The following is a 16,533-nucleotide window of genomic DNA, read 5'->3' as shown; positions in this document are numbered from 1 at the left end:
AAACACACCTGGCCTGAAACAAATGTATCAAATAACGAAAAATTGAAAAGTGATGCACTTTTCCTGAGAGTTTGATTACACTTTGCTGGACTGCAACATTTTTTCCAATGGTTTATATGAGTTCAGATGCGTGCTAAAGTTTAATCTTGTCTGTAAAGGTAGATATTTTACACATCCGGGGAAAGATTAATAGATAGCGATGTTAATTATAGTGTTTATTGCTGGAATGTGGAAAACACAATTAGTGTAATACGTAACGGCCTTGGTTGCGTCACGCAAAGTGACAAATCTTCTATTTTTAACTGTCATGTAAAGTTCTAAAGAGTTTTAACTTTCTTAGAAATTGAGAGGGCAAAGAATGGGAGGTTTAGAGCCTTAGAGATAAGATGGTCTCTACACATTAGCTATGCGCAAGACAAACAAGACAGGGGATTTTAAGAAGATGGTGGCTTCTTAAGAGGATTTACAAAACATAGAAGGGCTACACTGCGTGGTTCCTCATTGTTATGCGGGATTCCTTGTAAAAAGGGTGAATTCTTTAAGTAACAAATACGTTGAGACCCAAGGACATACGGAAAACGTCCTCCTCACGCAAGCATTATTAGTGTACATCCTTCCAAGGACAGCCTTTGTATGTTTTTGCAAACTTAACACAAACATTTGGGAATTTTCTTTAATGATTTGTGAACCTTCAGTCTCTGTAAATGCAACTCGTGAAACGCCAGGGAGTTCCAAACTTAATGGTAAATGAAGCAATTCCATCGAAGGGAAACACCCTACTCTGTGAGAATTTTTTTTATTTATTCTAAACTGAATAAAAGGCATGATTTTCACTTCAATGTCTTTAAAGTGTTTGTTTGGGAAAATACTTTGTCCCACAGGCCTGACCTGAGGTATGATCTACATAACAAAAGTGTTTATTGATGTATAGATTTCCGATCCAAGAGAGACTTGCACACCCTGGTACGGGACCGACTCAACCAGTGCCGACATGTACGGCTGGTTTGATTTACAATTTACATCACAAATTGCCATGAATTCTTGCTCACTGGTCCCCTGGGTCCAAGGTAGTGGATAATGGACTTTTTGGAGAATACATAAAGTTGTTAGATTTATTTTGTGTCTCCAAACCTCCTTGGTATCACTCAATATTCTATACTGGATCAATGGACATCCGGATACCAAACCTTCATCGACGTATATGTTAATCACCATGAATGTTTTACCATAGATGGTCTTCCACTGACGGCCCCTTTTATGTACGCCTATGTCGTCACCGGATTATTTATGTATGATGACTTTATCTGTGTCGTTAGATAACGTGCGTGCATGACGCATTAGTGTTTACCTGTCGCCCAAAGGTGCATTGATGTTCAATTGTCTCACCTTACGAGGCGATACAATTTCTGGACAGGGATGAAACTTTTATAAATATTTGAAATGTAAATGACAATATTCCCTATTTGCAGCAACATTTCTAAGTATGAACAAGATGACTACTGTATTCGGTTAGTTCATGTATTTAAGTTTAATCAACCTCTTTTTATAAATAAGGCGTCATAAAAAATCCCCGCCAAATATTGGTAGCTTCCGATCATGTGACCCTTACTCTACACTTCCTGCTCGATGCAAAGAGTAGAGCGCTGATGGGTCAAACTTGAGTCAACTTAAACGTCTTCAGAGCCGATCTTAGAGAATCTTAAGACAAAGGTACGTTGCGAGAGCTTTCCTTAGTAGTTAATGTGTCTTAGAGAACCATAAGATATTTAGAAAACCCCAAAATCCACGTGCTACGGGAGTTTGAAGGTAGCGTAAACATGTGGATGTTCCTTCGGGCTGGGACGGACTGTGCACCGAGGGAACCTGACACGGGACCCCCGGAGATATGGAAGGGACGTGTCGGGCTTTTCAGGGAGGCTAGAAGTTCAGGGTTTTTCTTTATGACATAAGATATGTGTACAGTATTACGGCAGTGTGAAAATATGCACATACAAGGGGCTATCAACATAAATTACATGATATTTAAAACCCTGACTGTCAACTTGCAGTGTCAAGAAAAAGAAAGGGTTGAATGGAATAACGTTACACCCAAAGGGCTCAAAACGTGGTCCAGTGTTGCCTTTTCCGAAAGGTGCTAGTTCAGCTCGGACAAGTTGTTGCATTCGTCATTTCGGATGGTGACATAAAGCCGGCCGCCCTGTGTTACTAGTGTGTATGACTATTAGCCTGGAATCCCGACCTATTTATAGCTGCCGGGTCTCTTCTCTCCCTCCGCGGGAGAGAAGAGACCCGGCAGCTATAAATAGGTCGGGATTCCAGGCTATATGACTATAGGGGAGCGTCAGGTGTAAGCCTCAAGCGTCAAACATCTGTACGTAAAAGAACCCAACACACTCAAGAAGAGTAGGGGTGACCTGGTGTGCTTGGCTAAAATACGCGAGCTGTAGCAAAGCTACAAATTGCAAGTTACTTAGCTCTCTAAAAGCGTCATAGTTCATTGCTTTCCTTTTTTTACTGGTCCAGGACCAAATCTAGTAGCAAACTCATCATTAGGACTGGTTAAGCCAGAAACTCTTTCCAGTTGTGTAACTACTTATGACAAAGAACTAATCCAGAGACAGTGCTTACAGTGTGCTTAAAACCGAGATTGAGGTGTTAGAAAATAGAGATTTGCTGTAGATTCCTTTAAAATATCCTGCTATGAATGATTCTGGCCTGTTGAAATGTAGTCTAAGAAACAGTTTTTTTTTGTATAGAAAGATATGAACTTTTCAGTATTGCAACATTTTAGGACCCATATTGGCATTCATGTTGTATTGAGGTCACCCGTGGTCAGGGCTCGAAATACTGGGTGCATGTGCACCCAGTGCACCCAATTTTGGAGCTGTGCACCCAATTTTTTTACTGTGGGTGCACTGGTGCGGTCCCCCGAAAGTGCGAAATGGAACGAAATGGAACGAAATGGAACGAAATGGAACGAAATGGAACGAAATGGAACGAAATGGAACGAAATGGAACGAAATGGAACGAAATGGAACGAAATGGAACGAAATGGAACGAAATGGAACGAAATGGAACGAAATGGAACGAAATAGAACAAACTAAAACAACATACAGTCAAACCTGGCCATAGTGGTCAATTTTGTGTCGGCCCCTTGGACTTTCCTCATTGATATAAACATTAAGAATAAGTCTATAGCGGTCACCTGTCCAATGTGGTCGCGGCCAGGCGATTTTGAGTCCGGCCGAAACGCCAACTGCCGATTACGGTCACGGCGCCGCGCGTGGTCGGCGTACCTTTGTTTACAACAGCGGCCGTAACTCCGAGCCCACGCCTGGTTCACACTCTTTTTATTTCCGCGCTGCAGCTGCGCCAAGTGTGGACTCAAGTAGGACTCTTTAAGTGTTTGAATGAAGAAAAAAAGAATTTCGTAGTTTAACTTAAGCTATTTCTAGAATGGTATCTTTGATTTTTACATGGCTGTTTACACTCCTCCGTTCCGCGGTACATCGCCATTTCTGAGCAGTCGGACTTGGCGAAATAACGGCCGCAGCTTTTTAATAGAAGACTCGTTCGTGTATCTGATGTGTTAAGTTCTTGAAAATATAATTATCCGGGCTGAATTTGCGTTTTCCGCGGGTAAATAAAAGATCTAAATCAAATTTCCGCATTGTTCCAAGATGGCGTCGCAGCATGCAAACAAAGGTCATTAGAGTTCAGCGGACGATACCACTGTTATTTAGGTTAAATGCGGTGAATATATTTTGTAATACCAAATCGCTGAGAGTAATTTTATTATCAAAACCTGCCAAACGAATTGATACAGATATGCAATGATGTAAAATCTAAATTATACTAAATCTATGAAAGAAATAAGCATAACGGATCCACTTTTCCAATGAGTACCACCATACTATAGATAATGGTAGAAGCCAAACCCTAACTGTAACCAAAGGAAACTCGCCACGATGTTTTGATTGAAAACCTGCGGAAAACTAACAATTAGTGGTAACTAAGGAACAAAACAACATATATTCTCTTTTAAATGTAACATTATGAAACGATATACCGATAGATAGCGAAATATACGAAACGTTGTAACATTCACAGTAGAACGGAACAGGAAGCATTTTAGATACAGAAGCGAGCAGTACTGGTATTTCATTTCATAATGTTACATATGTTATCTTGTTCCATTTCGTTCCATTTCGTTCCATTTCGTTCCATTTCGTTCCATTTCGTTCCATTTCGTTCCATTTCGTTCCATTTCGTTCCATTTCGTTCCATTTCGTTCCATTTCGTTCCATTTCGTTCCATTTCGTTCCATTTCGTTCCATTTCGTTCCATTTCGTTCCATTTCGCACTTTCGGGGGACCCCACTGGTGCACCCAAATATTTTTGTACGGTTTAATGTGTAAGGTATCACTGCACACTAGTAGACAGCATATTCTTGACGTCTAAGTGTAAGAAAATAATAAAATCTTTGTTGTTGTACTTGTTTAAGATTTTGATGTTAGAATTTGAGTTAATTTCGATTTTGAAAGCTTCAAAACTGCGTGCCGAGATCGCGTGCCAAACGCACATGAAGAGGAACTGTTAGGTTTGTCATTAGGTTTTGCTTACAATAGTTACATTCTACTTTATTTTATGTGGTGCACCCAAAAATTTTTTGGTGCACCCAATTTTTTAAGTTGGGTGCACCAGTGCACCTATTCCCAAAACTGAATTTCGAGCCCTGCCCGTGGTACTGAATGACCTGAGAAGAGTACATGTATGTAGGGATCCTTCCCTCAATGCTGGTACAACCAAGGAGGTTTTCTAGCCGCGGTCCAGGCTTCTTGGTACAACATTGGTATAGATTTACAAAACACATTTAACAGTAGGACTTTGCTCCAGTCTTTCCAAGTTACACCAATGTGTAAGTCACCATGTGGAAGACCACAATGTTGAAGAGGAAGCCATTGGACATACTATTTAATACTTGAGTACACCATTCATTGTAATGTAAAGGATACAATGTACATTTTGTTCATATGGAGTCACTGACAGCATTCCTACATTTTCTTTTTTGCTCCAGAATTGCCCTTTTGGTGAAGTCACAAGGCAAAACAATTCTTTTAATTGATATAATAAAGATTTGAGACATGCATCTTTTTCATTGAGTTAAAGTTCATTATTTGAATATGGCTATAAACTGTATGACTCAATGTTATGTATTTTGGTGTTGTATGAATAGTAACATAGGAAGCCCTGTAGGCTGTAGGAAGAGTAATTTCTTGTTCCTGTTTTAAAAGGGAGGAAGTGGTTTGGAAATCTTCATCGGGAAGGAATTCTGAAGAGATGATTGTGTTGGTTGGTGTGTCATGAATGATGAATGACTAACATTGATAAATATTTGAATTTATTCAATTATGTATACGTTGATAGATAATACAGCTTTAGATCAATAACGAATTTAAAAAAAAATCACAATCTGTCTCCATGATCTAAAAAAATGTCATGAAAAGCCCAGAAAAAACAGTAGTTAAGTCAACTTTTTCTAATTTGAAAGGCTTTGATTTGAATAGGAAACAAAATTGTCATTGTAAATTTTCTTGATTCCTGGTTAGAGGAAATGTAGACCTCCAACCCCCCCGTTACATGATAAGAGATATTTATACAAATATTCATTTTTTTGTATTATTTGTTTTTGTAGATGTGGAGAACGCTGAGTGTGACGTTACTCCTGTGCAGCCTGGTTGGTGGTGACGTGTACCTACACAACCCTCGCGGTTCAAACAACCGGCTCAACGAGCGGTCCGCTAACAGACAGAACGCCAACAGGGTCTTCGACTCACAGGTCTGTTTTAGAATCTTCAGAATAGCCATATTGTACACACATTTATTTTTAATACATAATGTGGCTAAAAGTAATACGATGTATAGCAAATGTCTTTTAAACTTTGCAAAAATTTAGAAAAAAAACTAGTCATGCTTGCTCACTCACTCACTCACTCACTCACTCACTCACTCACTCACTCACTCACTCACTCACTCACTCACTCACTCACTCACTCACTCACTCACTCACTCACTCACTCACTCACTCACTCACTCACTCACTCTTGCAATTGTACTCCATGTCAGTTCAAGGTAAATGTAATATGACTTTAAGTTAGAATTAGGTGAATTTTTTTTTTTTTGTACAAAATGCAACTTTCTTGATTAACTAATAAGCATTATCATTTTTTTAAAACCTGTTATCTTACTGGATGTTCTTTGATTTACAGAACAACAACCGGGGAGGGTACAACGTCGGAGACAAGACCAACAATGCCTTCAACAACGAGGACGGACAATTCAGAATGGTAACCAAGAACTGAATTGTATCAAAAGCTATGTATAATGCTTGGTGACAAAATTATAGTTGTTTGAAGTCTTTAATATTCATTTGTGTATATTCAATCAGTCTACATTTGCAACCATCACAAAGTGCATACGTGCAATGTCAATGCAAGATACAGGATGATATTGTTTTAAGTTGTTCTGAATTTCTATTTTATTCTGCTGAATATACAGCACATGACCAGGGCATTACATATATCTGCCTGCAAACTACATTTTATGATTTGTAATTAAAAAAAAAATCATGGAAATCATCTACAATGTGGTTCTAGATTTGTTTGTTTGTTTTGCATAGTTGGTATACATGTACTGCCTTTTAGGCATAACACACCATGTTTTTTACAGTGAGTACAGACTGTTATTAAGGTTTACAACTTTGTTCTGTTACCCCTATCCAGACTTATTTCCAGAGCGGCCCCTATGGCTGGGATTCATCAAACAAAGAGGATAAATCTGGGCGGAGTTTCCTGACGGTGGAATGGACCAATCAGCACGGCTGTGGGGGGGACGCGGACTCAGACCCTCACAAGCAGAACTGCCAGGTGGTGATGCAGTACATGTGTCAGGACGACGTCAGCTCCGCCACAGGTGGGTGGTTAGTTATGAAGCACTGCAGGTGTATCCTCAATTACGTGTAATCAGATACATCTGTGCACCAAAACATACATGAACCAGTGTTCTCACCAGGATTTTTTCACAGCGTAGGGATCAGGTACAGAAGGCCAACTTTGCACGGCGCAAGACACTCGCGGAGTACTGTGCCAAAGACATGATAACCGTTGAAATTCATAACCAAATAAGACACTATTTCCTGCATTTTGAGTGATAAATTTTGTGAAGTTAAGTTTTTCCTCTGTCACATCCTCATTTTAAAGCCAAATATGAACTTTTTATAAGATTTATGAAGGTTCTTCTCAGAAAGAAACACCCCTATGCTCATTGAGACACAGCATTGGGGTCCAGATCACAGCATTGAGGGCCCCAGGTATGCTGAAAAGGCCTGGTGAGAACACTGCGTACACATCTAGTTCCTTAGAAAAATCTGTAATCCAAAAATGTATCTTACCAGTATTTGCTTAAGAAAAGCGCAGAAGTTTAAGTTAGAACCCCACCTATGGTTCAAGCAGTCTAAGAGAAAAAAAAGCTTACTAGTAACACCATGCATTCTATTAACATTAATCCGCCAGGTTACATATATGTGTCACTTTGAAAAACAGTGGGTTTGAGAGATATCCTGAGGTCCTGGAGTGCATTATACTGGGGGCTGTAGATCTGTTTGGACATGTCTTTTCAAGGTGGCAGAGTTATGTACCCTAGTGGAATTATGTCAGTTATTAGATGTTACAATCACATGGGTAGGATCAGGTATGGTAGATTAACAAGTTCAGTTTTGGACACAGTATGGTAATAAAAAGTTTATTGTAATACATGTATATGACATGACATTGTATGCTTGATATACCTTGAAAATGTATCAAGATCTCATACCAGGGGGCCCAAAGTCAACCTAGACATTCATCTTCCCAACACCTGCCCACGTATCAAATATCATCAGAATCCATGCAGACGTTTTTAAGTAATGCTTACCATAAATATCAGGAAACACAGGCAGACACGGACAAACGCACAAACACACAGAATAACCAAAAACAATATCTCCGCTTTTTTTTAGGGTTGTGAAAAGTTGTTTTTTTGGGTGCTATGACATCTTACAATAGAGGGTCTCATAACTCTCATGACAATTACAATTAGATCATAATTTATATAACGTTTGTGTGACTGAAAGATTTTGTATTATGTTTTTTCAGGAACTGACGACACCCTGCGTAACGGCCGTACCACCCAGACCCAGGACCACACCCCTAACAACCCCCAGGAGACCCGGGCGCAGTCCAACAACCGTAAGAACAACAACGTGAAGTCGGACCGCGCCATTCAGGAGCCCTGGCAGTGGTACGACAAGTGCTACAACAGGGACAGGAACCAAGGTCAGTTTTTTTTCCTTTTTATACCTGTCAAGATGGTACAGTTATACCTGTCTAAAGTGACCATTCAAGGGACTTGAAAAAGTGGTCACAGTAGAAAGGTGGTCACTAAAGGCAGGGTTTGTGATGAATAGCAAAGTTCTATATTTAGAACAGTTATTTACTACATCATTCAACAAGTGCCGGCGTTTCGATGAATGTCTGTCATCATCTTCAGGGCGATACTGACTGGTGCACTATGCACTGGAGCTAAGTGTTACTGCTAACAATGTGGTCCCAAACGTGAAGTTTTGTTCAAGAATTGTCCGGAAGAAGATGACAGACGGTCATCGAAACGTCGGCTTATGTTAGAAATGGGGTTGTGAAAAAGAACTTTGCTACATGTATTCAGTCATTCACCAACCTGAGGAAATTATTTAAGGAGAATTTCTGATGGCGGGGTCAATGGGAAAAATATTGTACTAGTCGAGACTACCAAAAAGTGACCAAAATGGCCAGGTGGTCATTATACAGAGGTGGTCACTAGACAGGTTTTATAATTTGTTACATGATTGTGTATATTATATAATATTATAATAATCAAGATTTCTTGTCACTTACATGTATGCTGCCATCTGCGAAGTAACAAAGTGGCCATTATGGCTGATTTGATCTAAAACAAGGTGCATTAAATTTTGAAAGTCTGATATTTACCTAAAATTATAGGTTAAAATTTTCTGTTTTTTTGTCCTCAGGCCTATTTGTTGCCGACCAGCTTCCCCGCCGTAACAACAAAGGCTACACTGCGGCGATCCACACGAGACAGAACCCCAACGGGAACCGGCGCGGGTACGAGTGCCCCGAGGAGAGAGACCACTACCCCTACTGGCACCCCACGCCGTGGAGGGACATCGCCATACTGACGGACAACATCACCATGTGCGAGTAAGTGCAAAAAAGTTTGTGATATTTCTGTTTATTTGAGTAAGATTTATATGTTGTTTTGGCAGTATGTTTCCCTATAGGATGTACATAGTACAAAATAATTTTCATATTTCTAAGACATGTTTTGCCCTTCTGTACGTATTATCTCAGTCAGTGGTGGTGTTGAATTGAAAATTGCAGCCTGAATGCTAATACCGATCTCATTAATACACAGCCAAAGTTTAAGCACAATGGTGGGACAGGCGGTTCTTTTCAAGATCCAAATAGATCAAATCTGACAAGTCATAGAATGCTTGACTGTGGCAATACGACTGTTTTCTAGATCTCTTCTTTTGAAAATATCTTTCCTGAATCAAAACTTTGTATCTCCTTAAAATTTAAAAAGTTAAATTGTTTTTTATCAGGTTGGTAAGTACTGGGTAGATAGGAAATAATTGAGTCAGTTACTTTTTGTACACACAACTCTGCTTCTGCGATAAGCTGAAAATAAAACAGAATATGGGAAAGACCTTCACTGCTTGTAACATAAAAGTGTGGAATTTTGGAACCTTATTTTCTTGCTGCTTCTCCACAGTTACTACAGGCGCAAGAGTGCGAACTCCATTGCCAAGTACGAGTGTGTGGAGTTCTACAACAACGCCAGGACGCAGAAGAAGCACTGGTCGCGCTGGAACAACCAACAGGACTGCGAGGACAACGATGGGGAGTGGAGAGCGTACTACAGCTATCTGGAGAAAGCACCTACAGGTATAGTGACTGTCTTACTAACCACAGTGTAGTTAACAATAGAAGTGTACCTCTTAATCATAAGTTTGTTATATCATTGATGCATTGTTGTTTTGAGTGAAGGAGATACTACAGCCATCGGGAGATTAGGCTACCGGCAGGTAGAGTTACACTGTGGTTTCTTTGTTCTTATTGATTGAATTTAAGCAAAGCAGTGTATTGAGGTACTAATTGTGAGATACATGTAATGCTGTGTCTAAATTCTCTGCTGTATCCATGCGTTGTTGTGTGAACTCCAGAAAGACCAATCATTGAATAATGATACATGGGCATGCGCAAACAAACAGCAATTGAAACATAACCTCCTTGACAATGACTAAAAGAAATATCTAAATCAACATGGTTGAAATAAAATCCACATGTCAGCTACACACGATGATGTAAATGTAGTAAACATGACGTTTAAAATCTTTTCTGTGATCATTTGCAGTTTTCCAAACACCGTGGTGTGCCTGTGAGACACAATATGTTGCTAACAGTTGCTTTCATGTACACTGTATCTTGCAAATGCATTTTAGAATTGTTTTGAATCATGACACCGTTGTTGCACAGTTTCCCAGGCAGACTGTCAGGGGGAGGGGCGCAGCGGCCTGCGGTACGTGTACGGTTACCCCGAGGGCGAGGACAGCGATACGCAGACGTGCCTGGTTCTCCCGCCCCCGCCGGACTGCCAGCCCGCGCCGTGGAGCCGGTCCAACCACCTGGGGAACAGCAGGGACGGACAGGCCAGCAACTACACCTGGGTCCTCCCGTACTTCCCTTCAGGGGACACCAAGAGATGTGTGCTCAGGATCAGGTGAGGATACTGGAGGGTGGGAAGAAGGGGGGCCAGAGATGGGGGAAGGTAGGGAGGGAGGGGCAGGCTAGTAACACCTGGGTTCTCCCGTACTTCCCTTCAGGGGACACTAAGAGATGTGTGCTCAGGATCAAATGTGAAGACAGGAGGGAAGGAGGGAGGGGGGGAGGCAGAGAGAGAGAATAAGAGAATGGGAGGGAGGGCCAGGCTGTTAACTACACCTGGGTCCTCCTGTACTTCCCTTCAGGGGACACTAAGAGATGTGTGCTGAGGATCAAGTGAGGATACTAGAGGGAGGGAAGGAGGCAGGGAGAGAGGGAGGGAGAGAAGGGGGGGGCAGAGACGGTGGAGGGGGAGATTGAGGGGCAGGCTAGTAACTACATGTGTACACCTGGGTCCTGTCGTACTTCCCTTCAGGGGACACCAAGAGATGTGTGCTCAGGATCAGGTGGGGATACTGGAGGGAGGGAAGGAAAGAGGGAGGGAGAGGGAGGGAAACAGAGGGAGAGAATAAGATAATGGGAGGGAATGGGCAGGCTATATAGTAACTACACATCGGTCCCTTCAGGGGACACTAAGAGATGTGTGTTGAAAAGTCATGCCTCTTAGTCTTACAAAATTATTCGGTAGTTCAATTGCACTCTCGACTGTTAGTTGTAAGATTTCTTACCTTAACTTTGAAAATTATGGTATCTTTCAGGTACAACATCTCCACAGATGACTATGATCCTTGGCAGACTGATGCAGCCTACAACCAGAACCTGTAAGTTTTTTTTTTGCTTCTAAAAATCTTTACATTCAGACTTTTAAGACCTTGATTTCAAATAACCTTTGCAGACCCTGAACTGTGTTCCAGCTGTGCTAAATGTGACTGTTGTCTTTTCTGTTCCAGACAACTAGGCTTACAGTCCCCTGTACAGCAGAACCCAACAGTGGACATCGGTGCGGAGTACTCCCCACTCCGACTGGCCATCAACACGGCTCAGTTTGGCAGGACGTTCCAGGTTTGCACAGACAGATCCATTGTACAATGTATTATTGGCACTTGTGTTACAGTTTAATGTGTTAATATCTTTAGCTCAGAGTCTGTATTTGGTACATTGTGTAATGATTGGTGCTAAGTGTACTACCAATGCAACTGGCCATCAACATTGCACGTGCCTTGAATTCCAGGTTTGTTTCATTTGCACGTACCGGTAGTACGTTAAGAGTCATCTTCTTTGGAATCCTTGAATCTTAGATTTTATTCAGAAAAGATGGGAGATAGAAGCCTGAACTGTGTCATGATATTTTTTAGTAAGCAAGCCAGATTCAAATCAGTTCGGATATGGTCATTTTAGGGTGCATAGCACCAGTATTATTTTCAGATAAATTGCTCAGCATCATCTACTGTACTGTCATACAAATGTATCACTAACCTCGAGCTCCCCAAGAAAAGAAACTCATCTGTTGTGTCTCCTATGCTAATGGAATTATTATAAATGCGTTTAAAAGCAACATGTCAAACTTTGTTATTTTCTCACTACCCACATCAGGACCGTAGCCACGTGTTCCTGTTGAAACCAAGACCAAGCGGGCTGGAGGGCCGCGCCATCCACAACCTGAACGTACGCGGGAAGCGCGGGAACATCGTGCAGGTGTACCCCGCCGTGGAGTATGACTTTGTTCCGAACCACCTACACATGGAGGAGGGGGACCTGGCACACATACAGTGGGAAGGTGTGAGAAATGCATTCTTTTGTTAGAACAGCATACAATGTACTTTGACATGACATTGTGTTGACCACCGCCCCTAGCCTACAGACTCAAAAAGTCTATGGGACTCCCTTTACCTTTAGGTCATGTTGATTTGATTATATCATGGGATGACATTCGCGCACACATCAATTTTCATCAATGACAGTAAAGGCTCCTTCAATAGATTTGAATCACACTTAGACTTTTATATGCAAGGTTTGGCTGTGACAATTCATAGTATGATTGTATGATATACTAAGTACAATACAGAACAGCTCTGGTGTGTTATACTGAAGGGAAAAAGAAACATAGATGAGATATGTTGTTGTTCTCTATTCCAGGGTCGAACAGTCACAACAACGGTAACCCTGCTGGGGATGGCCAGGCCGGCGACGCAGGGGAGGGCACAACTGGTAAGGACACTGCAGTACAGCACATGTAGCAACATTACCAAGGACGTATAACATCCTTGCATTAACTGACTATAATTTGTGTCTATTTAGTATGGTTTCTAGGAGCTGAGACCACTGAAAACTGATTTCGTCTGATGGCATGCAAGAGTGAAAAGAAAACAAAAATATGCAGTCATTTTCTACACTGTCTGTTTCGTAACTACATTTCATGACGTACATGTGTACAATGTACAATGTCATGTATTCTTCAATACTGCAGTATCAGTAGTTTGAAAGCAGTTCCAATGTTACTCCACTTCTGGCATTCTATACAGAGCACTAGTTTGTCTTGCTGTTACTGTAATGGTTAGCTGTCAGTAACCTAAGATCAGATCTGAAAATGTTTCTAATTTACAGATGAGACTTGTTTTGAGGATGACATCTGCCTTAAATTTATACAAAACAAGATATTTAACCATGATATTAGTGATGTCTTTAAGATTATGCTGTATGTCTTGAATTGAATCAACCCAACTTCCTGTAACAGGTACCGACCGTAACAACATCGTCCAGATGCGATCGCTGCTCGACAACTTCCCCGCTCCTTTTGAGAACTCCACCATGTGGAACAGCGCCCGGGTTTGGTGGCCAGCCGCGCCCAAATACGGTCTGGCGAAGGACCTGGCCGTGGCTTTCGCCAGCTCGGGATACTACACGTGAGTATTGTAAAGTTGCTTTACTGTAATTCACTAATGTTTAATATCATCACGGTAGCAAAATTTCGTGGTGTAAGGAAAATGGACATTTTCACTGGACTTAAACTTCACGGTGGCGGCTAGTGATTTACAGTGATTTGTGAAGGCATCATACATGTAAATAATAACAACAGGTTTTCACGGTGATAATAAGTTCATGGTAAAGAGGGAACCGTGAAAACAGTGAATAGTTACAGTCTGTAAAAGAAACAAGAATTACAGTACTCTATGACTGTGTTTTAACACAGTCATAGAGTACTGTAATTCTTCAACAGTTTCTTAAAAGAGGTAACCATTGTGGTTGGTGGTGGTACTATGCTTGCCGACCCTATTTGTGACCCGAAAGGTTATGACTTTGAACTTGAAGCATGTAAGCTGTCACTCACACAATTTGAATGTGCATGTTACCGGGAAAAAAAGGGCATTGGAAGCTTTTAAGTTTACTGTTCATAGTTTTGTTGTTGAAAAGACGAGTGGATACACACCTGTACATAGCTGCATTGATGTTTTGTACTTTACAATATGTTTGTCCTTGTGAGAGCACAGCCATCATGCATTTTCTCTTTCTACACATTGCAACATATTATATGTATAAGAATTCTTTAGTGGCTAAAACATGCACATGCATTCTTGTGACTTAAACCATACATTTTAAATCCTATTTTCCATTTAAAACCATCTAAACTGTTCTTAATATTCCTTTTCCCCCCCAGTTGTTTCCATGCAGAGGTCTGCCACAGCGAGTCCGTTGAACGGAAGAACAAAGTTGACAAGCTCCTCAACAACACTCCGGCGTCCTTCGAAGGAGCGCTCCTGGAGTTCCGGAAGGGAACGTACCACTACATGTGCACGCGCAACAACAACTTCTCCAACCGCAGCCAAAAGGGAACCATCCATGTCGTGGAGGGGACAAAATCCTCGTTCACTGACAACGACCTGCCTTAACATCGGTCCACCAGTTTTGTCAAATATCATGTCATCGTCAAATCTGTAACTACAGTCAAACCTGTATCTGTCAATAGTGACCAGGCAAAAGCAAGGAAATTGAAGAAAATGATCACAGTGCAGAGGTGACCACTATACGCTCGTTCTCATTTAAATGTATACATTTTGTAACTTCCGTTACTGTTTGAAGTAAGACGTTTCTGACATCAAGATATGCCACATACATGTATAAGGTGCCAAACTGTCGTTTTTAAAAGCCAGAAAAGTCGTTGTAAAAATGACAGTTTGGCACCTTATATGTAGCAAATCTTAGTTAATGTCAGGAATGTCTTACTTCAAACTGTAACAAAAGTTACAAAATGTGTACATTTAAATGAGAACGAGCGTATAAAGACTCAATTTTTACTGGGTAAAAATAACCCATGGGACCACTGAAAAATGGCCTGTTGGTCCTTATGTAGACGTGGTCACTGGTACAGGTTTGACTTTATGTGTTTATTTTGTATTTATTGTAAGGTGATTACAAGAATTACACAAATTGAATGGACCAGCCAGTTTGACCTGCCTTAATATACATTTTGTGAAACAACTTTCATCCTGTACATTGCATCATATTACACATAGCCCAATGCAGCACTTTAGAAATCATTGGTACTTGAAAATGATTTTCAGTCAATAGAAATAGCTGCTATATAGAGATGGTGTTCAGTCATACAAAATGGGACTAGAACCCAAGACTTTAGTTTTAGATGTATGTGTAGTCCCCTAGCCACTGGACCACCACATGTATACTGGTCAACTGAAATCTCAAGCTCTTTCTAGTTGTTTCATGTAACCCTGTAGTATCATCAAGCCTATATGTATGTAGGATTTTTTTTGTATTTAGGAGTTAAATCATGATAGAATCAGTACATGACATTAAAACTAAATACCATTATAATCTGAGGCATAGCATTTCACTGAACGTTTGTATTGTAAATTTGTGGAAATGCTGCTAATTGTAAACCTATAGAGGCCTTATAACTAATTAAAAGTTTCCATATACTATCGCTAGCAGTACAAAGTGCCTCTTGACATGCATTTAGTAACTAGTAATTTTCCTTCACTTATGTTTATATCCAGATGTTTTGTACTCTATATTGTATGAGGTGTTTTGTAAAATGGTGAAATGTAGATGTTAATAAGTATGTATCTGTACAGTGTATTAGCCTTCATTATGATAGTAGACTCAAGAAAACATTTTAATGGTGACATTTTGTGATGATTCTCATTGTTTCTGTGTTCTGATTGATTGCCGAACAAAAATGACAGAAGTCATAGCCTTCGTACCTGAGTCATGCACATTTTTTTTTCTGATGGCAAAAAAAAAATTGTCAGTCGGTCTCTTCTGGACCGCCTACAGGTACATGTACATAGGCAGTCCACAAGAAATTGAGTACAACTAAACAGAACCATTATACTTTATAGGACAATATAAAATTTTGAACATGACATTGTAAATGCCATTAAAAAGGCTTGACTTGTTGGGCCTGATACATGTAAAATGTGTACATAGAAAAATGTCCATATTAAAATGCCTGCTTGAGTCTGTCGTGAAGGCTTGTGTATACTTAGAGACAATCGTTGGTGTAAACAAGTTGGTGTCTGCTGGTTCAGACCCAATGGTAAAATAAAGGTTGATGTACAACATGTCTTGTGATCTTTTATGTAAGGAAGAAGTACTGATATTATACGAGCTGGCAGTCCTGTGTTTAATAATAATAAGTCTCAAATTGTTTCCTTTTGAAGGAAACTAAAGTGATCTCGAACCAGTTTAGCTCAAATGAAC

General features: G+C 40.5%; 1 protein-coding gene across 1 annotated transcript; it reads left to right on the top strand.

The window, feature by feature from the left end:
• Nucleotides 1–1,595: 1,595 nt before the first annotated feature.
• On the top strand, nt 1,596–16,394 carry LOC136435704 (protein DD3-3-like). Its single transcript, XM_066429367.1, has 14 exons — nt 1,596–1,710; nt 5,697–5,840; nt 6,271–6,348; nt 6,784–6,973; nt 8,194–8,373; nt 9,105–9,294; nt 9,869–10,041; nt 10,633–10,876; nt 11,577–11,639; nt 11,769–11,880; nt 12,412–12,595; nt 12,955–13,026; nt 13,553–13,721; nt 14,474–16,394. The coding sequence occupies exons 2-14, from the start codon at nt 5,697–5,699 to the stop codon at nt 14,703–14,705; spliced, it is 2,031 nt and encodes a 676-aa protein (XP_066285464.1). The 5' UTR covers nt 1,596–1,710; the 3' UTR covers nt 14,706–16,394.
• The last annotated feature ends 139 nt before the right edge of the window (nt 16,395–16,533 follow it).

Source organism: Branchiostoma lanceolatum, chromosome 5 (genome assembly GCF_035083965.1).
Source record: "Branchiostoma lanceolatum isolate klBraLanc5 chromosome 5, klBraLanc5.hap2, whole genome shotgun sequence".
Taxonomy (NCBI): Eukaryota; Metazoa; Chordata; class Leptocardii; order Amphioxiformes; family Branchiostomatidae; genus Branchiostoma; species Branchiostoma lanceolatum.
This window is presented reverse-complemented; position numbering and strand designations above follow the sequence as displayed.

Coding starts and splice junctions, on each gene's coding strand:
- LOC136435704 (XM_066429367.1), top strand. CDS start 5,697: ATGTGGAGAACGCTGAGTGTGACGTTACTCCTGTGCAGCCTGGTTGGT. Junction 8,374..9,104: donor CAACAGGGACAGGAACCAAG/GTCAGTTTTTTT, acceptor TTTTGTCCTCAG/GCCTATTTGTTGCCGACCAG. Junction 13,027..13,552: donor CGCAGGGGAGGGCACAACTG/GTAAGGACACTG, acceptor TTCCTGTAACAG/GTACCGACCGTAACAACATC.